At 43.4% G+C, this 27,488-nt stretch overlaps 1 protein-coding gene across 1 annotated transcript in view; it reads right to left on the reverse strand.

Moving 5' to 3' along the window:
- RAPGEF2 (Rap guanine nucleotide exchange factor 2) overlaps positions 1 to 27,488 on the reverse strand; it is a 273,439-nt gene that overhangs the window by 166,712 nt on the left and 79,239 nt on the right. The window contains exons 2-4 of the mRNA XM_024736074.1: positions 26,310 to 26,380; positions 20,136 to 20,192; positions 6,419 to 6,502 (exon numbers count right to left, since the gene is read on the reverse strand). Coding sequence (XP_024591842.1) covers positions 6,419 to 6,502; positions 20,136 to 20,192; positions 26,310 to 26,380 — 212 coding nt within the window. The remainder of the gene's footprint in view (positions 1 to 6,418; positions 6,503 to 20,135; positions 20,193 to 26,309; positions 26,381 to 27,488) is intronic.

Genomic DNA, 27,488 nt, shown 5'->3' on the forward strand with positions numbered 1-27,488 from the left:
ATGCCATCGTCCATCTCCCATAGGGCATCACATGACGAAACGAATTTGTGCCCCCTCCAAGAATACGATATTCTAATCCTATACAGCCCTTTACGTGGAATAAGGAATATTTAATTGTGCCTTCAGTCCCTACCACAGGGACACAGAATCATTCTCCCACCGTTTCACCTTCTTTCACTACTGCAAACAACTAGCAAGTTCTCTGAGCAATCAATTAACCTAGCATGTAGCGCGGGCAAGCAGAAAGGAGGCCTGCGATTTTTCATCTCGAGTAGCTCATTGTTTGTCATGTGAGTCAAAATGAGGACAGCATTTCAGCCTCTCAGCACTGATTAGTTAAATGTCTTGTCTCCCCACTTATCCTCATCATAGCTGCCAGCTCTAATTTAAAATGTGATGATCGAGAGAACCGTGACAAAATTTTAATTTTTAAATTGTGGGTGTATTTGGTATCGGAGGCAGAGAAACACTGACCGTAGGGGGAGACACAGCTACCGCGGTGCAAACCAACGCCGCACGCCCTTCTCCGACGTGTGCCAGTGTTATCGGAGACCTAAGGGACCAGCAGCCCTGGGCTTTTCAGCTACGCGATGCAGCTTTGTACACTGGGCTCTTGTGAACGGCACCGTCGCTGATGCTTGGCAGCTACTCCACGCCTGGAGTGCACGTCTATTCCAGACAAATAGTCCTCCTCTCGTGGCCCTACTTGAGCTCCTACACATCTTTGCACTGGCGTCCTTGACTCCTATTTCCGTGCCGTCACTCATGCTCTTTACTATGTTCAGATTTCCTTTCCGACCACTGCCCCACAGTCTAAACCATCAACGCAACCCAAAATTCACTTCCTCAACAGCCACCCTCGACTACCATCCACATGCATTAAAACACCCCTGTCTTTGAGGGGATTTTGCCTTCGCTGTGGCCTTTGCTACACCCATTCACACCGTACCGTTTAATGACCCCTGGGCAATTTTTTCATGTTGCACATACGACAGCCTCGTCTCCCCAGCCAGGTAGGTACTAAATTACCTGCCCACAGGGAGGAGACCACCTTGCTTCCGTGCAGACACCAGAACTCAGAGACCAAAGAGCAGGGCTTCCTGCAAGTTTCAACCAAAGTTGGAAATAACACGGAAATGTGCCTCAAAATTGGAACTCTACCGAACCTACTTCAGAATGAGATAGAATAACCCATAAACACGAAAAGGGCCGTGAAACAACCCTAAATTTTGATGGCATTTCAGTGTCCAGCCATTCCCACGGACAGCACTTTTCCAGTTACAGGACTGATCTCTCACGCCACGTGTAGCGTACAGACTGCTTTGCCTCCTAGGTCTGCCGCCTGACAAAACCTGGTACCTAGACCCTAAGGCCCATGCGTTGGAAGCTTCGCCCTCTGTACAGGCCTTTGTCCCCATTCCCTCTGGCTCCTGGCTTTAATTATGAACCTTCTCTTGGCATCTTCCAAGTTCCGAGGCTTACGGCTAGTCTGGGCTTATCTATCCCTTCAGCCTCACAGGCCCTACCCTGGTACTGCACTGATATGAAGGGGAAGAGACTGCGTACTGATTGCCCTGAATGTGAAAAACAGAGACAGTTTCTGACTGTCCGAGCAATAAAAATATTATCTATTTATGATTAAATATGGTGTTAAGAGGCCTTCCTTGGAGGCCTCTATGATAAACTTGATTCTACTGAGAAAATCAGATTCAGTGTTTTAGTAGGAGTGCTTTGGTTTTTTTTTTTCAGGATTGTGACTAACATAAATTCAAGAAAAGTCTAACAATAATGCTTCACATCTAAAACATCTAGTGTATCGGTTTTTTTTTTTGCAAATAAGTATAAAAATGATTGCTATATTGGTAGAAAAAGATTCCAATTCTATGAGTTAATATGCAACCTAGGGAAGGGAATTCCCTGGCCGTCCAGTGGTTAAGACCCTGCGCTTTCACTGCCGAGGGCCTGGGTTCAATCCCTGGTCAGGGAGCTAAGAGCCCGCAAGCTGTGTGGTACAGCCAAAAAAAAACCAAAAAACAAAAAAAAACAACACACTTAGGGAAGCTATTTCCTTCTCTAATAAACAACCCAAACAGCAAGTTGAAAGTTTAGAAACACAGTCTGGGCCTATCTTTACTACCTAAATTACTGCATAGAATTATCAGCCTTTCAAAGAAGTCAGCAGTCAAAAAATAACATTAATCCAAGTTACTATTCTGTGACTTTGCTATAAATACGCTTCAGCACTGTAGAGTGGGGCACTTTTGAAAGTGAGAAGATTTAAGAATATAATAATGTCTATTACAGTTCCTTAAATACACTGATTTAGAGCACATTAGGGCAATAAACACTATTAATATTTTTCTGCCCATTGTGTACAGAAAACCAAATGTTCTTTTAAAGACGATTTCTAAACCTGCACCTTCAGCTAAGATAATTTTCCTCTCTCAGTTCCCAGCCCCAAGGCTGCTGCAAATGATGGCTCTGAAAAACTCTGGGGGGAAAACACCTTCTTCAAGACACTTCGCTACCCTCTGCCCGTCTCTGTCTTAAGACACCAATCTACATACCACGACTGTGGACATGAACAGCGGGGCACAGCCTGGACCACAACTGCTAACTGCTCTGCTTACAGGCTTGGAAAGACACATGCCGTTTCTACCATTTCTATGTTCATCTATGGCAAGTGTCCACTCCGGCCTTTTCCTCAGTGAGAATGGGGACAGCCTCTGCCGCACTGCTACCTCGCCTCTGCTTACCCGCCTTCTTTGCTCATGCAAAGACGCTGAATTTTAACAACGGCATTACACGCAACGCTGTAAGTGACAGGACAGCCGCCTGTGCAAGTATCCATGTTTCACAACTCGGTACATTTCTAATAGGTTTACAGTAAAACCCATAAAACGTCATCTTCTCACTGACATGGCGTGGACTGAGGCAGAGTGAGTAGGTTGTCACTGACAGTCACAAAGGGATTCATGAGCTCCACAAATGTTAAAAATCTCATCAAGGAATGATATTCATGCTTGAATAGCCAAAATACAGAACAACCTTTACCTGTCTAAAAATAAAAACGAAACCATAAAATGCTGGCCTAAATGTCAACTGAGGAATTCAATAAAGCTCATGAAATCTGGAAGCCAACCTGCAGGATTGGCTTCCTACCGGATGATATCACATGCCAAGGCAATTTCATGAGAATCAGTCAAAAATGTGAAAATGTTGTCCAAGGTGCTTTGATCCAAAACTAACTGTTCGGGGTGAATTACCCGTCAAAACGAGTTGAAACTTTCAAGAGAATGGTCAGGTTACTTATTATACATAAGGATAACCAATTTCCAGGCTAACATGGTAAATGGAGAGAGTCATCTGTGAACTAGCTGTTTTATAAAACCAGACTGCTACTAACACCTCGTCCACACGAAGCTTTAATCAAATCTCAGTGTTTCCTGGAGGAAAATACTGATGTTAGGTCACTGATGTTAACCTTTAAGGTAGGACCAGCAGAGGGCCCTTCTTACGAAAACAATCTCAGGACTGTCCCTAAGGCAACATCTCCAAAGGAAACAAATAACTCGGACGGACGCAGCAAAGGTCACCAGGCGCAACGTGAAGAAATAACCTATAAATAGCGCTGGCTTGTCATTCAGTCAGAAACACCATCCCTTCTTCACCCCATTACAGCCCCGACTCGCCGGCATTTGACAGACAGCCAGAGAAAGAGTAACGCATGTCATCTTTGAAAATAATTAGACGTGGACAGCCAACGTATTCATCAAACAGGCCTGAACTGCAAGTCCTCCTTCTTGTAGAGCAGCAGTTTTCTGAACACGGGGTTCCCGTTCCACGAGTTAGGACAAGCTGTCACTTGAAGCTGACGACGGCTGGTAGTCAGGAAAGATGGCCACAGGCTCCTGTACCGTGCTGGGGACCTGGTCTATAGATTTCATTCGTACAACAGACCTCGTATCACGACTTCACTAACCTCATTCTCTCTAAGATGCATAAACTTCAAATCGCATTCCTTATACCATTATTTATAATAAAAAGTATCAAAAACTTACTCTTTACAATGAGTAACCAAACTGTGGAACGTTCAAATAACTGAACATTAAACAGACATCCTAACGCATGACAAGTAAAGCTTTACAAAGGGTTTTTACATTAATGAGTCAAGCGAATACATACTCTTTCACTGAAATTAGCAAGACATTCAATTGTTTATAAAGTATGCTCTTAAGTATGTAGAACACATACATGTAAGGCTAGATAGGAAAAGACTGGACTATTAAAGGATGACTACCTTGGATGACGGACTTCAGAGGGTATCGTTCCTTACCTTTCCCTTTGAGCATTTATACAGCAATTATCATTACTTTTCACATTAAAATTATGTATAACTTTAAAAACATGCCTATGCTTACATACTAGCTGCCTCTACCCACCTCCAAGTTTGGAAATAGAGTCAGAGCCCCCAGAAAGAGAGCAAATAGTAGGTCCTGTGTTTGAAGGAAGAGTGTTCTGTTCAACTCCTCTGGGAAACAGAATCCCTGAATGACCGGACTCATTCACGGGGTCACACCAAGCCTCCCGGGCAGAGTTCGAGGATGGAAAACCACCCACCAGCCTACACTGCCAGAGTCTCCTCCGTTACAAAATGCAGGTAACATCTTGCCAGAAATGCAAAACCTCATTCTAATCATGTGAGTACGTCACACAAAAGCAAACTGAGGAACATCATAAAAAACACCTGGCTCTTCGAAAATATCAAAGTCCTGAAAGATAAGGAAAAACTGAAGAACTGCCAGAGACTGGAGGGGACTACGGAGCAATAAAAAATAAATGCAAGGCGGGATCCTACAGAGGAGCTTGGAACAAAGTCGGTGAAATTCAAAGATCTGTAGGTTAGTTCACAGTACTGCACCAAAGTGAACTTCCTGGTCTTATTCATTGTATTGTGGTCACACAAGACGTTATAATTTTAGGAGAAGCTGGATGAGGGGGTATATGGGAACTCTACTACTTTTTTGCAATTTTTCTGTAGGTCTAAAATTAGTTCAAAATTAAAAGTTTAAAAAAGAAATGCAGGTAACGACCATACCTACCTCAAACGACAGTCATGAAATTAAATGATTTATATATAAATAAAGCTTTTCAAATGATGCCTGGCAGACAGAAAGCACTACCTACCAAAGCCTTAGCTACTGTTCTCTCATCATTTTAGTACCACTACAACTACACTTCTGTTTACGACTATGACCGGGGCTACTACCATCCTGTAAGTAGTGCTACTGTAAGAGCAACAAACAAACAGGCAATGTCTCTTCCCTCCCTCAGGGGGCCATTCTCCAAGCAGAATAGCGCCTGCCGAGCTGATCTGGGAGGAGCACGAGAGTGGGGAGGCCTGGGAACCACGCCGGAGGCTTCTCCCATCGGAGACACCACCTCGGGCCTCCTTCCTGCCACCCGGGCCCATCCCAGCACCTCCTGCACCTCGGCAGACCGATACAAATGCCCTCTCCCCGTCTCGCTTACTCTTTTTACAAAAATTTCTAAAACACATTCTTCACATGTCCCTGACCCATTCTGAATGATTTATCAAGAATGTATCTTAATATTTTTATGAGTTAGGTTATAGAAGGTGGGGAGTGGAGGGGCGTAGATTGCTTTGCTGTGATAAAGTTAGTCAATTTATTTACTCAGTAATTTTAACTTAATCAGTTAAAATCTTTAAATGTCAAAATAAACATACTTAATTGTGAAACACACACAACGAGGGGAAAAAAATCACTCCGGAAACTCAATGGTTCCAGGGACCCTCAGGAACCCGCACAGGGGCAGTACGTTGGTGGCAGGGGAGCCCTGATCCTCTCTGGCCACAGCTGCTTGGAACTAGGTAACCGCTGCCCCGGCCCCACCAGACCGTGGCCTGAAGATCCGAAGAAAAGACATGGGCACGGCCGTCAAATGGTGCAAGCTTTAGGGACACAGGCCATAAACCAACAGTCAGCACCCAGGAGCCAAAGTCCCAGGGAGAACGTCCCCAGGGCTGACCTCGTCCCTGGTTTCTGTTTCTAGTCCCACGTGAGCCCAGGGAACCCTCTCGGCCTCTCTTTAGACATGTATGAGAGGCAGTTTTCATTCCCTCTGAACACACGAGTCCTCAACTAGCCGGGTACGTCCACGTTAACACGTCACCAGCACGTCCTTTGTCCTTGCCCTTTGTTAAAGAGGTTGAATCAGTGTTTACAACATAGAAGAGTCCTTTCTTAAGATTTCTATACCAACACCCCAAGGTGCTGCCTTGCTTTGTGTCAGCAGAACAGGAAATCCGACGAGAGAGGAATTCGGGAAAAGAACTCATTCTGCAAAAGGGTTTCAAGCTCCACGGAAGCTCTACTCCAGAATGTCTATGCAATACCTGCTTCGTGGTAGAAACATGGATTCCTTGATGAACACGGAACCAGAGAGGAGGATGTACCAGCAGGTCCCAATATCATCAGGACTGAAAAGAAAAGATAATAAAATCAGATGATTATCTCCAACAAAAAAAAATAAAAATAATAACATACAAAGCACACAGTATCCATGTTACTCGTACAATCCTGAAGAACAATGACATGTTACAAAACACACACCTAAAATACCATTCTTCAACTACTGGAATTAAACATTATTTTTCACACCTAAATAAGCTAAAGATATTTATCAGCAAACTTAAATGTTTTAAACGTTCATTAGACCTATAGCACCTACCATTCCAAGTTTTGGGTTTTAGTTTCATTTTTTTGAGCTGAAAATACTTTCCCTTGCTTCACAAAACAAAAATACAATGAGGTAAACAGCGGACCTGAGCTTTCCCACCCTTTCCCCCATCTCCCAAGCCCCTACATTTCTCCACCACACTCGCTGGCATCTTTCAGAACTTCCTCATGCACACACAGGGATGGACATACATTCTTACCCCTCCACCCTCTCCTTTTTACAGAGAAGATGGCACACACTACAGAGCTCTTCCCTCCGTGCTAACGCAGAGATCTTTCCAACAGGAGACAGCTGTCTTGTTAGATGTGCCTTATTTGACTTAAGCAAGCCCCTACTGCTGGTCATTTCAGTGGTTTCTCGTGTATGCAGTTATTTTACAAGAACATGAAAACTGTGATGAGTAATCTTGTATCTACAGGAGTAACCTTGACTAGAAAACTAGACCTGCAGCTGAGTCAAAGGGCACAGACACTGTGACTCTGATAAATAGTGTCGCGGTGGTTAGTTAGTAACTTACGTGCCTACCACCTTCCCACGGCCTTACAAGTAGAGTCTGTCCATTTATTTAACAAAAGTTTAACCATTTCAGGACGAAGTCCGTTCTAGGTGCTTAGGACACTTCAGGAAACAACAACAAAGATCCCCACCCTCACGGAACTTGTATTCTGGTGGGACAGTACCCATAATAATAAATATAATAGATTAGTAAATTATAAGTCCATGTTCTGGGAATAAGTTACCGTAGGGTAAGAAAAATAGGGGTGGGGTGTTATAATTTTAAACATATGGTGGACAAGTCTCGTTGAGAACAGCAGATCTGAACAAAGGAAGTAAGTAGACAATGGCTCCCGAGGGACGAGGATTCTCGGCCAAGGGAAGGGGGATGCGTGCAGAGGCCACAGGCCAGCAGGCAGCTGGGCAGGGTGGCCAGGGGTGCAGCTGAAGCGAGGGCTGAGGGGTGTTCCTTCCCTGAACCTGTCTTTCACACTTTGGGGTTTTTGCCAATCTGCTCGATGAAAACTGTATTTTAGTGTACTTTTTTTTGGCTGCGTTGGGTCTTCTTTGCTGCGCCTGGGCTTTCACTAGTTGCGGTGCGCAGGCTTCTCATCGTGGTAGCTCCTCTTATCACGGAGCACGGGCTCTAGGCGTGCGGGCTTCAGTAGTTGTGGCTCGTGGGCTCAGTAGTTGTGGCACGCAGGCTCAGTAGTTGTGGCTCACGGGCCTAGTTGCTCCGCGGCATGTTGGATCTCCCCGGACCAGGGCTTGAATCCGTGGTCCCCTGCATTGGCAGGTGGATTCTTAACCACTGTGCCACCAGGGAAGCCCTCTTAGTGTACTTTTATTTTTCTTCTTTATTGTAAAAGCATCTTTTTTCTTATGCTCATGAGGCCTACCTATTTCTTTTTCTGTGAAATCAGTTCATAACTTTTAACCAATTTTCTATAAATCATGAGACTTTTTCTTATCTAGAAGCACTTTATACAAATTAGCATTCTGAAGCCATGAGCTGTGACAACCTTTTCCCCAGTTCGCTGCTTCTGTTTGAACTTTATCCTGATTTTGCCATGTCTTAAGTTGTTTTATTTTATAGAGGCAAGTTTATCAAGTTTATTAGTCAGGATACAGGCTCAGCTACTATGAAAACAAAGCAGAAAGCCCGATACAGCAGTGGCCGAACAATGGAGGAGCCCATTTCTCTCACACATGTAGTGACAGCCTGCTGTCGGGAACCCAGGCTCTCTCCCTGTGTGGCTCGCTCACCCCGGCCCGTGGCCTCCATCTCAGACTCTAAGGGGCAGCTCCTAACACACACCTGTCCGCATTCTAACCACTAGCAGGAGGCACACAGCCTACCCCATCTCTTCTACCAGGACAGCCTGGAAGCCGCAGCCCAGCAAACCACATGTGCGTTGCAAGGCAGTCTTCCGCAACCTCTGCCGAACCTTTTTACTCTCTTTTTTCCTTTTGGCACATGGATTCCAGAAGTCGCCAAAGACCACCAAGTTGTATTTAAAATTCTGAATAATTAAGCTATTTAACACGCTAATCAATATCACCTAATCACTTTCATTGCTATCTGCTTCCAGAGCAAATCAGCAGCAAGTCACTGCTTCCTCCCAAGCCCGTTCTTTACCAATTTCACAACTGCTTAGTCCTCAATAGCAAAGCCTCAAGAAAACATGAAGGAAAATATTGTCAAATAGACTTTAGTTCCAATGAAACCATCAAAGTAAAATGATTTCCCAAATGAAAATGCAAAGTACTTCAAAAAATAATTTATACCCCTTTCTCTCTAGTGTTTAGTCATGAGCTTTTGCAATCAACATTCATTCACCTAGGACTTCCCTGGTGGTGCAGTGGTTAAGAATCCACCTGCCAATGCAGGGGACACGGGTTCGAGCCCTGATCCGGGAAGATCCCACATGCCGCGGAGCAACGAAGCCCGTGCGCCACAACTACTGAGCCCGCATGCTACAACTACTGAAGCCCGCATGCCTAGAGCCTGTGCTCCGCAACAAGAGAAGCCACAGCAATGAGAAGCCCGCGCACCGCAACAAAGAGGAGCCCCTGCTCACCGCAACTAGAGGAAGCCCGTGCGCAGAAACAAAGACCCAACGCAGCCAAAAATAAATAAATAAATTATAAATAAATAAGTTTAAAACAATCATTCACCTAGCTTAGGGGAAAAAATGTACTTGTCTTCCTTAACATAAGGTGACAGCATTATTATTCATTCTGATTTCTGTCAAGTAAAAATGTGTTGTCAGATGCAAAAATAGTTAAAAATTTTTAACAAGTAATAAAACACTGAAATAAAAAGAAGAAAAAAGGAATTATCTTGTAAACTTTTAATCTGCTCTTGCACTTACCATGTTCCCTTTATCACCAAAAGATTGGTCAAGAGAAATGAAATCTAGTAGGAAATCAAGGTTGATCACCACTAACTAGGCATGTGAGCAGAGCTGTACAGAGGCTCAGTAAACACAAATAATGACCATCCCGTAGTTTTTATCACGGTAAGAAGCACAATAAATGTCACCATGGTCCAGATGAACTGTGACGCAGAGAACATAACAAACATTCCCTGGCTTTTTAGTTATTCCACATCTGTCCTTTTAGAAAGTAAAATTACTATGGACAAAATTAACACAATGTTTGTAAACTCAGCTTTCCTGGAGCTGATCAGAAAACACGCGTGAAGTCAAAGGCAACCCATGTCCAAAATGGATAAAACACTTGTGACAGCAAACAGTCTGGCCCCCTGAATACCCACCGATTACCCTACAATTAGGGCTGACTCTTCGTATCAGGAGAGCCTTGGCAAAGATTTAAGGAAGTGAAGAGAAGAAACTGGTCCCCAATCTCTGTCACTTACTATAATTTCATTTGCCTGTTTCTCTCCCTTTTCCAAAAAATTCAAATCTTAACTCCCAAGAGCTGTGTCTGCTGGTGGAGGCATCTACAGAGAATGACCATTCGAACGCTGACTGGATCTGGTGAGCGTTTACTACTTGCCGTGCCAAATAAGACAGTCACGATGTCTTTATTAGTGAGTTGTCTCTTTTAAAGATTCATGTCTTACAAAAGCAAACTAATCAGAACTAAGAATACAAAAACAATGAGTCTCATTTTTTTTTTTTTTTTTAAACATCTTTATTGGGGTATAATTGCTTTACAATGGTGTGTTAGTTTCTGCTTTATAACAAAGTGAATCAGCTATACATATACATATGATCCCATATGTCTTCCCTCTTGCGTCTCCCTCCCTCCCACTCTCCCCATCCCACCCTTCCAGGCTGTCACAAAGCACCGAGCTAATATCCCTGTGCCTTGCGGCTGCTTCCCCCCAGCTATCTACCTTACTACGTTTGTTAGTGTGTATATGTCCACAATGAGTCTCATTTTAAAGATGCTCTGGAAACAGCTGTAAGCTAGAGAAACACACCCCCTCACCTTTCACACCCACACCCCACAGGACTCAGGTTTGGTTTCTGTTCTGAAAATTCCTTGTTGTGAGATGCCACCATAAAATCTGTTTTACTCAGTCTTAATCGGCCAGAAAAGTCTCCTGACCTCATCTGAAATCACTGTGCTATCTCATTTAGCCTGTTCTGTGCTTTCCCCTCTCACGTATAGTTACGCGTCAGGCAGGCAAGTGTTTCAGCATGAGGCACGACCCTTCCCTTCAAGGTCTGCAAATACGCCCCTTCTCACGGGGCTCTATAGGTGCCAAGCGACGACTGTTTGTTTAAAAGAAAAGATGAAAATGAAATTACCTAGCAGTAACAGCATCAAACTTGTCTACACTTAGAGGGGACGCAAAATGAATCCGAGACCTTGCTTGCAGACACACTGGCAATGAAGCTGGCTAACAGAAGACTGATTAGTATAATAATTATTATTATTCATATTATCTAGGACTAATACTGAGACTCGATTCTGTCTAGCGGCCCTCAAGCTTTAACGTACACATGAGTCCCCTGGAATGCGAAGTAAAAATGCATGTTCCCAGGCTCTACACATCCCGCCAACACCCCAGTACCTGATCAAGGGTGGGAGACCCACCCTGAAAGGGTCAGCCTACACCTTTACTCTCTGCTCCGAACCCCAGCAGATCCTGGGCTTCAGACTGCGCCCTGCTCCGCCGTCCTCCACCTTTTCCTCCACCTAGGCCTCAAGGCCTTTGAACAAACCTGATGTTCCCACTCCTAAAGGGCACCTTCTGCCTAGGAAACTCATCACTCGCCCTTTGAATTCCAGGTTAACAACCACTTCCTCTGAGCAACGTTTCAGTATCTTCCAAATAAAGCGAGTCCCTCTGTCCTGGATTCCCAGACACTCTGGATTTGCTCACACGAAGCAGAGTGACATCATCGTTTACCTCGGAAGCCTTCTCCCATTAGCTCTTAAACTCCTCTAGCGCCCCAGTACCCCCAGCAGACACACTAGATATGGCTCGACTGGCACTCAGACATTTTATTAACCAATGCATTAACAGTTGAATAGACACCAACTCAGATATGGTGTTAAAACGACTGAAAGTCAAAGACGTGAGTTTCAATTTACCGGGGACTGGAGAAATGAAGCGAGGCTTAAAGAACGTCCTCAGCAATACCCTAGAGGTGCACAGGGTGGCAGTGTCTCCCCACGAAAGGGCTGCGCGTGCAGCTGCGCGGTCCCCGTTAACGAAGCCGGGGGAGAATACGAGGGACCAAGTCCAAGCTGACAAGGGGGCTGAAAGGATAATAAGCTAATACATCACAAGAAAACAAATTAAGGCGATTATGCGAGGGCAAAAAAGCAACTTGGGAAAAAGCTACTTTATTCAGTTGTTAATACGAGAAAACTTAAGTGGAGCCCAGTTGGCCAAAAGGCTGCAGGGCCCGGTTGGGGAGAGGCGAGGGAGGGGCTCTGGGCAAGGGCACACGTGTCCTAGTGGACGTGGAGCTGACACCCACCTCCTGCCGGCCACAAACCGACACCTAACCCACGTCTCTGCGTGTGTGTTTGCAGGGGGCGGGTGAGTCAGCCAACAGAAACTTAAGGAATGGTCCCCATGCAAAAAACCCCAAACAGTCTGGGACCAGAAATCAGTGCCCAAGGAGGGCGTCGCGGGTACGGGAAGGGGTTCCTCCCGGTGAGCAGATGAGGGGCAGCACGGCACTGGCACGGCACAAGGGCCTGGGGTAGAGGGCACCCTGCGGCGCTGCATGCGGGCGACAGCTACGGCGGCAGCAGGGCCCGGAGACGCACGAGGCGGCAACCGCGCGGGAACAAGGGCGGTTAATACGGGCGGAAACGTATTGGTGGAGAAACGGTGGAGAGGACGCCCACTCAGGGAGAGGTGGGAGCACGCAGCCGCGTGGGCCAACACGCATCAGGACGCGGGGCGGTTTAGAAAGAGAGGCTGCATTCTATTATATATACGACCCAGATGCCACGCCACGTCCAGACGACAAAGCCGGCGGCACCTGGGAGAGGTGGGAACGGGATTCTTACCACCCGGGCCTACTGGCTCCACACCTCGAGGTAAGAAGCCAGATGGGCAATAAAACGAGAGCCATACAAAGTTCCACGAAGTAAGTGGAGCCCGCTAGCAAGGAACCCACAGGGACAGCCACCCGTGACCACGGCTAGGAGAGCACCCGTCTCTTTCCCTGTACCTGCTGTCCCAGCAGCGTCATCCAACGGAAGGATAAAACCAGAAAACAGAAAGTCCTCCTAAATTTCTCCCTCCGCACAACCCCCCACCCCACTCTGTGGGCTCCGCTCGGAAGCCTCTGCTGAAGTTCGCGGCCTCGCTCTTGGCCGCCTACACTGTTACCTAGACTCCTCTGACCGTGCGCACAGGCTTGTACTCTCAAATGTACAGTTATGCCGATAACCAAAGCAGGGAGAATTTTACCTGTTGACAATAATTTACCCGCTACCCCTTTCCTGGGAATCCAGCAGTTGATTCAGTAGGACGTGGCGAGCCCCTTGGGACAGAAGCCTGTCCAGCCCTCTTCCCACCCTAACGGCTACTGCAATGGATCCGAGCCGGATTTCCTATGAACGAAGTGTTCCAGGGCTTAAAACAGAAGTCCTAACAAATGGCCACCTTCCAAGATGCAGATGGCCTTTCAGATACACAGTAACTGTACGCTTTTTCACAAATACATTACATCACTTCTGCTACTGGGTTTATCAAAAAGTTTAATAATTGTTTTTCTTGCTCCTCTGATGGGGCTCTAAGCTTTAAGCTCAAAGACAGAACATGTCTTATGTATTTCTGTACGGCCAACGGCACAAAGTAAGCTCACGAGAAAAGTTAATGCAATGTGGCAAGTGTGGGCCCTGACACCACCAGGTCACGGTCAAAAGAAAGGTGAAGTGCAAAGAGCTCTACGGAGAGTTAAAATGTACATTTCTGACGTACAGAATAGCAATAGTGTACTATAAAAGTATGCACGTCATAATATTTAATCCAAATTCTCACACTTATGAAAACAACACATTTTACAAGTGGAGGGTAACTTTTTGTTCCATTTCCTGAAAGTTCTAAATTGTAAGGAAGTTACTTCACTTTTATCACTTAAAACTCTGAAGGAAAAAAGCATCATTTTAACATTAGGTTTTTCAGAAAGTTCTTAGCCTCCTCTCAATAAATTATAGGGGCTAGACCAACAAACAGGATAAATCAGTAACATCAATAGAAACTTTGAAAACTGATGGAAATACTGAGGCTATTTCACCTTTATTCTGAAAATATTTTGTAAGTATTTTGAGTATCTTTTTGTTTTGAAAAAATTAATATTTTGAAAATATAGGGGATAAGTGGACATAATTTTTTTAACTGTGATAATTCACTTAACAAGCAGAGGGAACAATATAAAGAACAATGCTAAAGAATTAGTAAAGCCAAAGATTCTATAGACTCACTGTGCAGTCTTTCTTACATTTATAAAATCCATTTTAAAAATGAAATGAGGGAGTGATGTCTTGGGAGTTATGAAGTTACTCAATAAACTTATTTTTGAATGAAAGAAAAAAACTCACTACAGAGTACATACATATGGCAATCCATCAATCAATGATTCAGCTAGACTGAGGGCAGAGGGCTACACCCAAGGGCTCGACAATTTCTCAAATTTAAGAGAGCAGCCAAAATGAACTCTTCTGAAAACTACCAATGGGTCACGAAATTAATTCACAAATCTGCATCTTTCAGTTACACACTGCAGTTTCATTTGCACGACAAACCTGTCCCTCTTCTACAGAAAACTGGCACCCGAATTGCTAAAGAGAACTCAGACATCCAGAGACCAAATCCTCCCACTCACTGCCAAGGTCCCGGGTGATGGGAATGACACTACCAGCTCACAAGCACCGTGACCCGCAATGACCAGAAAGCATAGGGAGAGAGCTACATGTTACTATAAACACCTATAGTTAAGAGGAGTTCAGAGGTTTTTATTCACTAAGTAGTTTCACAGAGAATTGACCGGAAGAACCGAACACCTAACCTGCAGTTGGCTGTTTTACCCAGAAGTCAGGCCGTAAAGAAGGTCTCTTCCTGCTGATCTAGCAAAGGAATATATCCCTTGAAATAAATGCAAAAAATAACAACAGAGAACAGACAAGATGCAAATGTCTATGCTGGGCACGGCACATGTAAATCTGAACTAAACACAGTCCCTGCCCTGATGGAGTTTATAGACTAAATACATTTGTTACTGTTTTTATTTTACTACTCTTTCACTCACCACAAAAATAAAACATTTTCATTCAAAGACTAACAGTAAATATAAAAATATCATTATTGGCAAGAAAGCTTCAAGTATCGCCATATGTACGTAAAACAATCTTAAGTCTATTTGCGGGTATGCGCGTATCCATGCGTGCCTATTTGAACTGTCATACTTACACAGAGCACACGTGTACATCACAACACACCAAGCTCAGGGCTGAGCATCTTTATCCTACAAGTCTGTGCAAAGGCTAAGTCTTTAGAGGTGTCATGCCTTCAAGTCAACGAAAACCTCAGGTTTCACCTTTTCCTTATACACACACACAAGCACAGGAAACTTATGGAAACATGGACACTCCAAATAGTGGTTACATATTGCTGGGGAAGAAAGGAAGGCAGATTTGAAGTATTTTGTCTCCTGAGGGAAAATAAACAAAAAAAGCAAAGCAACCTAGGTAGTAGATAGTGCTTTTGTAAAAATCTTCTTAAAAGACTACGATGTAGATGGCATCCCTGGTGGCGCAGTGGTTAAGAATCCGCCTGCCAATGCAGGGGACACGGGTTCAAGCCCTGGTCCGGGAAGATCCCACATGCCGCGGAGCAACTAAGCCCATGCGCCACAACTACTGAGCCCACGAGCCACAGCTTCTGAGCCCGCATGCCACAACTACTGAGCCCAGGCGCCTAGAGCCTGTGCTCCGCAACAAGAGAAGCCACCGCAATGAGAAGCCCGCGCACCGCAACCAAGAGTAGCCCTCACTTGCTGCAACCGGAGAAAGCCCGCATGCGGCAACAAAGACCTAACTCAGCCCAAAATAAATAAATTAAATTAATTAATTAAAAGTAATAAAAATTTTAAAAATTAAAATAAAAAGACTACGATGTAAAAATAAATAAAAGCTTGGCCACATCCGAAAGGAGAAAGCAGTACAATAACTGGGTATGGGCCAGAGCCCAGGAGAGCTTCCTAAGGACGGAGACATGGCACCTCACTCTGTGTGGGAAACAGGGCGGGACCCAGGGGGTAGGAAGAGCAACACTGCAGGGAGGGCAGCTCTCCCTCCAGGAGGGGAAGGGACAGGAGCACAGGCAGCTCTGAGCCCAGATGGGCCACTGGAGGAGGAGGGGCACGCGGAGCAGACAGGGCGCGCTGCGGTGGAAACAGGAAACCCAGCCGTGGAGTGAAGAGACCGATAAGCGCAGGCAGAGGGGCAGCTGGGCCGGAGGTTCGGAGGTTACAGATTTCAGTGAAAATGCCTGAAAAGACTCCACGAGCCTCCACGCAGCTTCCTCTGAAAAAGGAACGATTTCCTCTCCTGCAATAAGGGGAGATAAACCCCGTAACGAAGTGCTCTGAAAACTCTTCTGGAAACCGAAGCATTCAGTCCGACCCATGCGTGGAAATCGCGCCCATGGTTCAGCGATACGCGTGTTTAGAGAGCGGCTGTGTGTGCAGGCGTAAAAAAGATATATCTGAACGGTCGGATTTCTGATCTAAAGGTTTTTAGCACTTTACATGTAACTATATATTAAACTGAAATGGTGAGGATGGCTGGCCATTAAAGAGAAAGTAAGGAGAACGAACGCACTTGTTTATCTCCTTTCTTAAATTCTCTAAAATAAGTGCCTCAGGTGAAATGAGTATTATCTCACTTAGTATTTCCAAGCTAGCAAAATACCCAGCATCTAATAGATAGCAAATGAAAGAAAGGCAGAAATTACCTGATGTTCCTGTCCACCGTGTAAAGCTCAACTAATCGTACCTAATTAAATGGGCAAGTCTACACTTTAAAATTTCCGTTTTATCAGAACCACAGCTCTCTCCTGAATCACAATATAATTTTAAAGGGCATACTGTTTGTCATACTGTTCCTGTTAAAACAGTAACACCAGGGGAATTAGAACAGTGCTGTCATCATTCCTTCCTAAAGAAAGTTTAAAGCAGCTAAAACACTGGGAGAACAAAACGTAAATTACCAAAACAGTGAATGGAGTGAGAACGCTGCCCGCGGCTGACATTTCTGTGCGCCGACCACACGCGCCCTGCTCTACCTCCTTCACACCGAGCCCTGCATCTCAGCCTCACGCCAGCCGGAAACACTGCACCCTGTGATCACTGTGTCCCCACTTTACAGGTAATAAAAAGGAGGCACAGAGGTGGATCAGAAGAGTACTATATTTACCTGGTGAAATTACTGGAATCATAGACTCGGAAGTCACCAGCACACAAACATAGTAAGGAAAATGAATACTCATCTCTTGGTCATAAAACAAAATTCTGAAAGTCTCTGATATTCCAACTGCACTGTTGTTCTCCAGGCTCAAGCACAGACTCATTCCCCTTAAGAGGTAATGACAACAGGTCCCAAAAAAGAGGGGTGGTATTACTAAGTTATTGCAGATTTATATACACCCCAAATACAAGTGTTCTTTAATTTTCAAAACCGTGCTTACACCAACTGCTCAGAGCAGAGACAAGTCTGTTCAAGGATCACAAGGAAAATCCTCCCACTACCCTTCAACACAAGCTTGACCAAATACTAGGAATCTGACTGAGGGTATCTGCACTTAGCCTCTGAATTTTTGGTCATAGGAAATCGTGATCTACCAAATACCCAGAGATTCTTCATTGCTTAGGAACACTGCCACCTCACTGTAATTAGTCCGAAACAAACAATTACTACAATCAACTCGCTGCAAACTCCTAAATGCATTCAATTTAGGGTTATCCAAGTCATGGCTTTGCATGATTCGCAGGGCTCATGTTCACTGCCTTAACTGACTTTAAAAAGAGAAAGCAAATATGTTCAAAACACTGCAATCTACCTTCCATTTAAACGAATAATAAATAATAATTGTCAGGAAGCCGGCGCAATGTGGGCCGAAGTGCTGGTGGGTTTCAGGGGCCGCCACCACCCCTTGGGGAGGCCACCCCAGGGAGAGATGCAGTCCTCGTGCCTGCACGCACACAGCATCATTTTCTAGAGGCATGAAGAAGGCTGGGAAATGCTGCTGTGTGGGGGGCAGCTAGGGCTGCAGAGTCACCAGGTCTGGGCACAAGTCCAGATCCCGAGTTGAGCAGTGACACAAGCCTCAGCACCTCGTATCTAAAACGGGGGTGATGAAAGATCTACCTGCAAGACGGCTGCAAGGAGGAATTAAATCAATGCACACAGAGCACGGATTCGAGCGTGTGGGACGGACGAAGGGCTTGTTACACGTTTGCTATTGCCTCGTCTTCGACACGGCCCAAACCATGTTTCAGAGGGAAAGGACAAAGTAAGAGAAAGCTGACGCTGACTGCCACTGCACTGCTAAAATACACGTCAGTAACATTCATCAGAGATTGCCAACCCTGACAGGTGTACACCCGTTAAACGGATAGCTTTTAATTGCTCCTGAAAGAGGACAAATAGTCTTAAGTTATTGACATCATGACTCCTCCAAGGATAAATATGTTAAGGGCACTGGCCCCTGGTGTGAGTTTTCTCATTACCACGTACGTCTGGGTTATTTACTGCTCTTCTCTGTCGCATGTATATTCTCTGAAGCCCTAGATGGATACTGACAGCCAAGAACCATCCTGCATCAGATCCACCCATATCTTCTAAATTCCATCCGTGACGGCCCCATTCCTCCATCTGCCCAAGTTCAAGCCCTGTCACCTCAGATGACTGCAATTCTCTCCTAACAGATTTCCCTGCCCGTCCACTCAACCTAATCCACCCTTTGAGGGGATGTGTGGGGCTGGGAGGCATCTGGTCACATCATTTTGCTGCTTGAAAACTGGCCGCCTACCTACAGACTAAAAGAGACTTAAGAAAGATAAACAACCAATAAACAACCTGTACCAAAAAAAATTTGAGACAAAGAAATTTGATTATTTTCATGATATGAAAATTATTTCTTAAGGTTTGATGATAATATTGTGGTTAAGTGTTTTCTTTTTAAGTCTATCTTTTAAAGATAAAAACACATATCAGAACACTGATGGCTGAACTGATATGTGTGGATTTACTTCAAAATAATCCACCAGAGGTGGAGGAAGAGATGAAACATCATTGCTTGTCAGTCGACAATGTGGCAAGGTGAGTCCACAGGGGCCCATTTTACTACTGTCGCTAATACTGTGAACATCTGTAATTTTCCAGAATAAAATGTAATTGAGGAGGAAAAGCACTTACTTCCAGTCGTCTAAAGAATCGAGGATGACTTTTTCAACAACACATTCACACGCAAGTGTGACTGTGGCCTGCCCCTGCTCCTGACTCCACACACCCCAGGCCATGCGCTCTAAACTGGCCGCACTGTTCAACACGTGACGCCAGGCCCCTCCCGCTCTGTCCCTGTACACACAGTGCCTCCTGCCAAGAAAGTCCCGCGAGACCACCAGACACGCTAGGAGATCCAGGGCAAAGGGCCCCTTCTCTGAGACCCTTCCCTGCACCCCTCCTGTACAAACCTATAGTCTCAGCTATTCTGGTGGGTTAGTTTTCATTGTTGTTGCTTTCCTTTTTTCTATTTCTACCTCCCTCAAAAGATTATAGCCACCCTAAGGGCAGAAGCTGTATTTTATTTATTTCATTAAAGATTCCCTATAATATGCATGGAAAGTAGTAATTACTGAGTGAGTGCCTTGAAAAACAGGAAGGAAAGTCAACAGAACAACCGTCATTCACAGCAAACATTAACAAAACAATATGTCTAGTAAATCAGAGCTTAAGTATCCGTAACACACCAATATTTATCTACTGAATGTTTATCACATTGCTTAAAAAATTAGTTGCCATTTTTTTCAAGGAGTACGTTACAGATCTTAAAAGGAACATCAATATGATTTAAAGAAGAAACTTTCCTTTGGAAAGACTCTACACTATTTCTCATTTCATAAAAGTCAAAATACTCCATAATGTGAAATACTACCTCCAACCACACTTGAGTAACATATAGATGCTGATGTGAACTTATCAGCAAAGGACTGAAATAGTTGAAATGCTTCACATTTCTAAATTATGCAATAAAAGTTAATGCAAAATTAAGGCAGTGCTGACTTGACAAGGTGCCCCTAGTACTTCTTTGATACTTTAAGGACATCATCTCGCCACTGCATTACACATTGTGCAAAGACAGAGGAAACACCTACTAGTATAAAACTTCATTGGCTTCATGTCTTTCGTATCTCACAGTTTCACACATTAACCTGTAAAACAAAAAATAAAGACACGAGTTCATCGTTTGTCATGAAAAAACACACTAATAGTTTAAAAACGTAAATGAGACATTATGTAGAAAATTAACATTACTTTTATGAATTGTCACAATCATTCATTGGCCTCAAGATAAATATTTGTGGTGCCTAGGTTAACAAAATAAAATGAAATCTGGTAAAGAGATGCTAGAAAAGAAACATTTTGTTAGATGTCAGCTTCACCTAGTTTATTTCATAGGGAACAAAACTGTATGTGTTTTATACTTTGTAAATGACATGCGGACAAATTAATGTTCTCCAAGGTAAACAGAAAATGAGAAAGGAAAACCTATTAACTTAAAAAGTGATAACATAATTCACAGTTTAACATTAATGTTACTTAAGAGTATGGAATTTCAGACAAAAGTAGGCTTTTATTAAAGTGCGTATTTTTATGACTAAGGACTAAATGAATGCTTTACAACTTAAAGATTTATTTACTTCAAATGATTCATCCCTGAGGAAAATAAACTATGAAAATTATAGAAAACATGAATAAATGTTTAAATATTCAAAATTACCTCAAGAGCAGCATCTTCAAAAAGCATCTTATTATATTAAGCCCATGTAAAATTTCCCCAAAGTTACAGAAATGCAAGAGAAAAGGATTATTTCTTCTTAAGAAGGAACTAGGAAATAGAAAAGGCTGGCTGTAAAAGTGACTGTGTCGGGCTTCCCTGGTGGTGCAGTGGTTGAGGGTCCGCCTGCCGATGCAGGGGACACGGGTTCGTGCCCCGGTCCGGGAAGATCCCACACGCCGCGGAGCGGCTGGGCCCGTGAGCCATGGCCGCTGAGCCTGCGCGTCCGGAGCCTGTGCTCCGCGACGGGAGAGGCCACAACAGTGAGAGGCCTGCGTACCGCAAAAAAAAAAAAAAAAAAAAGTGTTTCAACAGCAGTGCCATTTTGGTCAGCGGGGCTACCAGTCCCCATCTGTGAAAACACTGGGATCAACACACATCCATCTTTCCGCTGTTTGCACGCTCTTGATTTTTCACTTGAACACGAGCCTCCTGGGTTCTCTTTTGCCTTGAAGCAGCACCCTGCTCCAAAGGCCCCCTCAGCCTCTCAATCCCTTACCCGAAACTTTCACTTAACTCCAGAAGGTAGCATCGGACCTTGAATACACATCATTAAACAAAGTGTTAATAGACTGCATCGTACCAATTCTTCCTAGGAAAGGATGAGAGACACAAGTAATGGGTCTAAAAATACCACGTGTTTAAATTATGTAACAGGCTCTGCCCTGTTTCCTGTTACACCCTTTTCACTGGATCCTGGTCCTTCTACGTACGGTTGACCCTGTACTCCTGCAGGCTCACCCCTCCCACATCATCATCCGTTTCCCCTCTTTCCTAAATTGCTTCCTTAATACACAAACACACCTTATGGGCACCGCCCACTGGTGGGGAAGGAGACAGGCTTGGTCCCATATCCCCCTCCAGCTACTCATCCGCTTTTCCCACAACAGAAATTCTCCTTTTAGAGCTGTCTACGGGAATACACTGTCTCCATTCTCTCGCCCTCCTCCCTCTCCTCCATCACTGGGTCCCTGAAACTCAACAAAAAGGGGGGTCAGGGGGAGCTGCTGGCGGCCTAGTGGGTAGGACTCCACGCTTCCACGGACAGGGCCCGGGTTCAATCGCTGGTTGGGGAACTGAGCTCCCACAAGCCGTGCGGCCAAAAAACAAAAACAACTCTGAGAGTTGTCAGCTTCCTCTGTGTTATCTAAATCTTTTCTGACCTTGTATTAATGCCACTTCTCAGCAACACGTGATGACTCCCTTTTCCTTACAGCATTTCTGCTCTAAGTCTCCTGGTTTTCCTCTTATTCGTCATTTTTTCAGTCTCCTTTAGACTCCCTGCCCCTCTCACTCCCCTACCTGACTCGAAATGCATCGTCTCCAGGGGCTGTCCGCCCTCTTCTCCTCTGCACCATGTAACCTCATCCAGTCTGTGATTTTTTTTTTTTTTTTTCGGTACACGGGCCTCTCACTGTTGTGGCCTCTCCCGTTGCGGAGCACAGGCTCCGGATGCGCAGGCTCAGCGGCCACGGCTCACGGGCCCAGCCGCTCCGCGGCACGTGGGATCTTCCCGGACCGGGGCACGAACCCGTGTCCCCTGCATCGGCAGGCGGACTCTCAACCACTGCGCCACCAGGGAAGCCCCAGTTTGTGATTTTTAATGTAATTCGTAAGCTGATGCTCCAAAGCCATACCCCACACCTAACCTCTCACCGTGACACCACGCATCCAAATGCCTACTCGGTGGAATAGCCGCTCCATGTTCAAAACGTCCAACAGATCTTAAATTCCTTCCCCCAAAATCTGCTCTCCCACAGTCAGAACCCAATCGTCTAGGCCAAAACCTTGGAGTCGCCATCCTTGACTCTCCTCCCTCTCCTTCAAATCCCATCTTTCCGCCACGTCCTGTTTCCAAAATCCACCCTCCCAGGCAGACCACGTTCACCACCTGCCGGTGAAAACCCAGTCTCAGCCACCATCCCACTGTCATCTCCTACCAGGACCACACAGGTAGATTCTTAGTCTGTTCTGCACACCTGTTGTCCATTCTCCAGACATGACGTCACATCACCTCGCACCTGCTCTTTTTAAAATTTATCTATTTATCTATCTATTTATGTTGGCTGAATAGGGTCTTAGTCACAGCACGCGGGATCTTTCTTCCTTGCGGTGTGCAGGCTCCTTCCTCACACCTGCTCTTGATCTCCACTGCCGTTACATGAAAATCCAAACTCCTATCCTTGAATACGCAGCCCTGCACTGCTGACTACACTGAGCATCCTATAGTTACTCTCCCACGGCCCCTGCCTGTTCCCACCGTGGAGCATCGGGGGCCCATCGGCACTGCAGGGCTCTCCGCACAGCTGAGCCAACCCAAGTGTTCCCTCCTTTCAGCCACAAAGTCAAAGCAGCCGAGCGTCCATTCTTACCATGCCCGACATGCTAACATCTAAATCCTGTCTGCCCCACTAGGAACGGCAGGGGCTTGGTCTAGTTCACTGCTGTTTCTTCATGGCCTGCCTGGATGTCTAGCAGGTAGTAGGACTGCATTGGATAACTGCTGACTGCATAAAACAACTAACCTAGCGCCACGAGAAAATCATGATAAAATCGTCTATAGGACAATGTTCTAAATAAATGGAAACAGTATCAAAATGCTTTTTTTTCCTTTAAACATTGTTAAGGAATGTTTCATCAAAAGCATACTGATCTTCCCTGAATTCATAAAGAATATACTAGCCAGATTTTAGTTGTTCCTTAATGTCTAAAACTGCCTGTTTAATAATAATTACGCTCACCCATAATGCTAAAGAATATACATGTATACAAACTCACATGCATATAACCATATATACTTTATACTATATATAGGCAGTGTACATATATACACACATACATATAACCATGTTATACTATATATGTATGCACACATATAACCATATATGTTATACTATAAATGTGTAGTGTGTATATATATGTACACACACATAACCATATGTTATACTATATATATGTAGTGTGTATGTATATGTACACACACATAACCATATATAAGTTATACTATATATATGTATACACACATATAACCATGTTATATATGTAGTGTGTATATATATGTACACACATAATCATATATGGTATACTATATATACATATGTATATATGTATATACATATACACATATAACCATATATGTTATACTGTATATGTAGTGTGTATATATACACACAACCATATATATACTATATATGTATAGTGTGTATATATGTATACACACATTTAACCATATGTTATACTATATATGTAGTGTATGTATATGTGTACACACACATAACCATACATGTCATACTATGTATATGTAGTATGTATACACGTACACACACACACACACACACACACACACACACACAACTCGGCAGGCTCTTGCTTCCCGCACTGAGTGGCCCCAGTCACTCTGCTCTTTGCAGATTCTTGGCCTCCACTCCCACTGGAGCTCCCTCCTCCCCTCTGGCAAATATGCTGCTTCTGACCCACCTGTATGAAGGGAGTAAACCTTAAAAAAATAATGCTGTTTTGGAAAAGACGTACAGTATGTCAGTGAGGACCTGGAAACCTTCCCACTGTATAGAGTGTGTGACCTTACAGCAACACAGCCAATTAACTGCACGTCACCAACTGCTCAGGATCAACGCACTGCTTGCATACGGACAGCCCCACGGTGCACAAAGTGAGGTTCCCAAAGAGGAAAGCCTCCTCTCCTTCCTAGGAGACCAGTGTTCCACTGCCCAGCACTCAATAAACAGACCTGGAAAACCCTGAGTAAGAGCTTTTTTTTTTTTTTTGCTAAAATTGGAAAACTGTATTATGTGGAAGTATTAACTCTTCTCTATTAATCCCAGGGGTAAAATTTTATTTATAAAATTCAAAGGAAATAACTTCTCTAAATTAAGACGTACTTTTCCCAGAAAGGGTAGTTATAACAAAGCACTTTATCCAAGTCCTCGAGTTTATCTGTGCTTCTTTTCTTGCTATTATTCATTCTGCTATCCTGATCTTCTTCTAAAAAATGACTCAAGTTAGTTGATGTCTTGCATAAATATGAGAAACAAACGACTTTTTGACACAAGCAGAACAAGAGACACATCTTAAAGGTGACTCCTTGTAAGTTCATGCCAACAAAGCTGAATAGTCTCCAAAATAGACTTCTTTAAGTCTAAGTCTGCTAAGCTATACTGTTGAAGTTATCAGTTGTTTCTAACCAAAATTTACTTTTGAAATAGCAGAAGATGGTTAGTGGGTGTATGGGGCTTTATTGTATTACCTCTACTTTCGTAATCTTAAAAATTTTCATAAGATGTATTAAAATTTTCCTTTTTCTATTATACCAAATTACTATTACCTAAGTAATTTTATAACTACATATACTATAGACACACATCATATAATCAATATATCTGAATATTACTGAAATATTATCCATGTGTAGTCATATGCATATGGCAATGTGACATTTATATTTTCATATTAATTAATTCATTTGCATTTGCAGGTTAACTGCATTCAATTAAACAGACGATTGGCACTATAATTTTTTCCTAGGATAGCTGTCATCAAAAAACATAAAATGAAAGTTACATACTTTAGAAATTATCCTTGCTTTAATTTGAGCCATCTTCCAAATTCCCAATGGTTTTGCCCTTTCTAATAAAACTTTAATTTAAATCATTTTCATTACAAATTCAATTTTAGAAGTATTCAATCCTCTTGACACTTTTTTCAATTAACAACTAAATATGAAATTGACATGCTCACAAATTAACTAGTGTTTAAAGAGTAAAGGGGAAATACACAGAAAACGTATTCCTTTCATAATTAAAAACTGCTGGTATCAAAAGTAGCTGGAGACAACAAAACTTTCCCATAACGTCCTAGTTGGCGTTTATCTGTAATGCATCTTCCTAAGGTCCTTTATTTTCTATTCCAGTTAATCACTGGATTATACAAGATGTTTCTGATCTTTTAATGTAAGCCCAGATAACCATAAATAAGGTTGCTGTATCACTGTACAAGAGAAGTGGTAAGATTTTTATATGAATGGACTATATAAAAAACAACTATGGTATAAACTGAATTTCCCAGAAAAGGGCAGTCAACTTAATGCAATAAATATGTTATATATAAAGACCTAGAACACACTAAAACAGTGAACTGAATCATTCTTGGAACAGTTAAACACATTCTGGCTTCTTATGTAGCTGAGTGCTAGGAAGTAGGTTTTTATTTGCCAGGATGGCAAATAATGCTCCTTCGGTGTATTCACCAAGTGGTGTTTATTACTTCAGGTGGGGAGGGCAGGGAGAGGGACAGGAAGCAATGAGGTGATCACTACGGCAGAAACGTCGGAAATTATTATATGGATGTAAAACTTACAAGGCCAGATGAGGCAGAGTTTTCACAAGTAAGTCATCTTTAATCCTACTTCTCAACAATAATAAATAATCACATAAAATCCAAGCGTGCTACTGTTATTCATATTAAAATGACTTACCTAAGCTGATGCTCCCTCAGGTTGGATAAGGCTTCCATACCATGTAAATAGGAATACACTATTTCCAGATCCTGTTTGAAAAAAAGGACAGAAATTATTAAACTTGTCGGGAAAGGAGGCTTCTAAAATAAGGCATTATATTAACAGACCAAATTCAAAATAGCTTTTTTTTAAATACAAGTTTTTTAGACATCAAAAATCACATTATTCAGAGAAATGCTGGACTGCACAAAATGTCATGCATCACAACTGCCTTTGGGATACATAGAAAGGCCATTAAAATATAAACTAAATTGGCTCAAATTTACAAAAATAAATTCCTCATAAATTGTTATCACCTATTTCCCAGCTTTTACATCAAAATATCAAATGTAAAGTTTTAATTTTAAAGTATAAATATTTACCAATTCCATCATTAAATGATTTTCTTAGTCAATATAAAATTAATGCATGTTATTTCATGCCTACACTTACAAATGAGCACGAATTCAATTGTTTTCTACTCTTACCAAATGACATTTCTCATATGCTGAAATATTTAAATTTAAATATTCTCTTTTAGAAAAAGAGACATGCCTTGCTTTTCCAGATCATATTACAATACATAGAAAAAAGATTCAGAGTTACTCATGAACGTTTAGAACAGGTAAAAATTCAAAATCCTGTTTATATTCATTTATATGCAAGCCAGCAGGGAATTAGTATTTTTTTTAATTAAGGAATAGTTGATGTACAATATTATGTAAGTTTTGGATGTACAAAAGTTAGTATTTTAAGACTCCAATGAGGGGGCATCCCTGGTGGCGCAGTGGTTAAGAATCTGCCTGCCAATGCAGAGGACATGGGTTCAAGCCCTGGTCCGGGAAGGTCCCACATGCCGCGGAGCAACAAAGCCCGTGCGCCACAACTACTGAGCCGGCGCTCTAGAACCCACGAGCCACAACTACCAAGCCCAAGTGCCACAACTACTGAAGCCCACGCGCCTAGAGCCTGTGCTCCGAAACAAGAGAAGCCACCGCAATGAGAAGCCCGCGCACCGCAAGGAAGAGTAGTCCCCGCCCGCCACAACTGGAGAAAGTCCACGAGCTGGAACAAAGACCCAATGCAGCCAAATATTAAAAAAAACAAACTTAAAAAGAAAGACTCCAGTGAATATCTAGCAGTTTCTGATCTTAAGAA

This window comes from Neophocaena asiaeorientalis, unplaced genomic scaffold (genome assembly GCF_003031525.2).
Source record: "Neophocaena asiaeorientalis asiaeorientalis breed wild unplaced genomic scaffold, Neophocaena_asiaeorientalis_V1.1 scaffold7, whole genome shotgun sequence".
NCBI classification, from domain to species: Eukaryota; Metazoa; Chordata; class Mammalia; order Artiodactyla; family Phocoenidae; genus Neophocaena; species Neophocaena asiaeorientalis.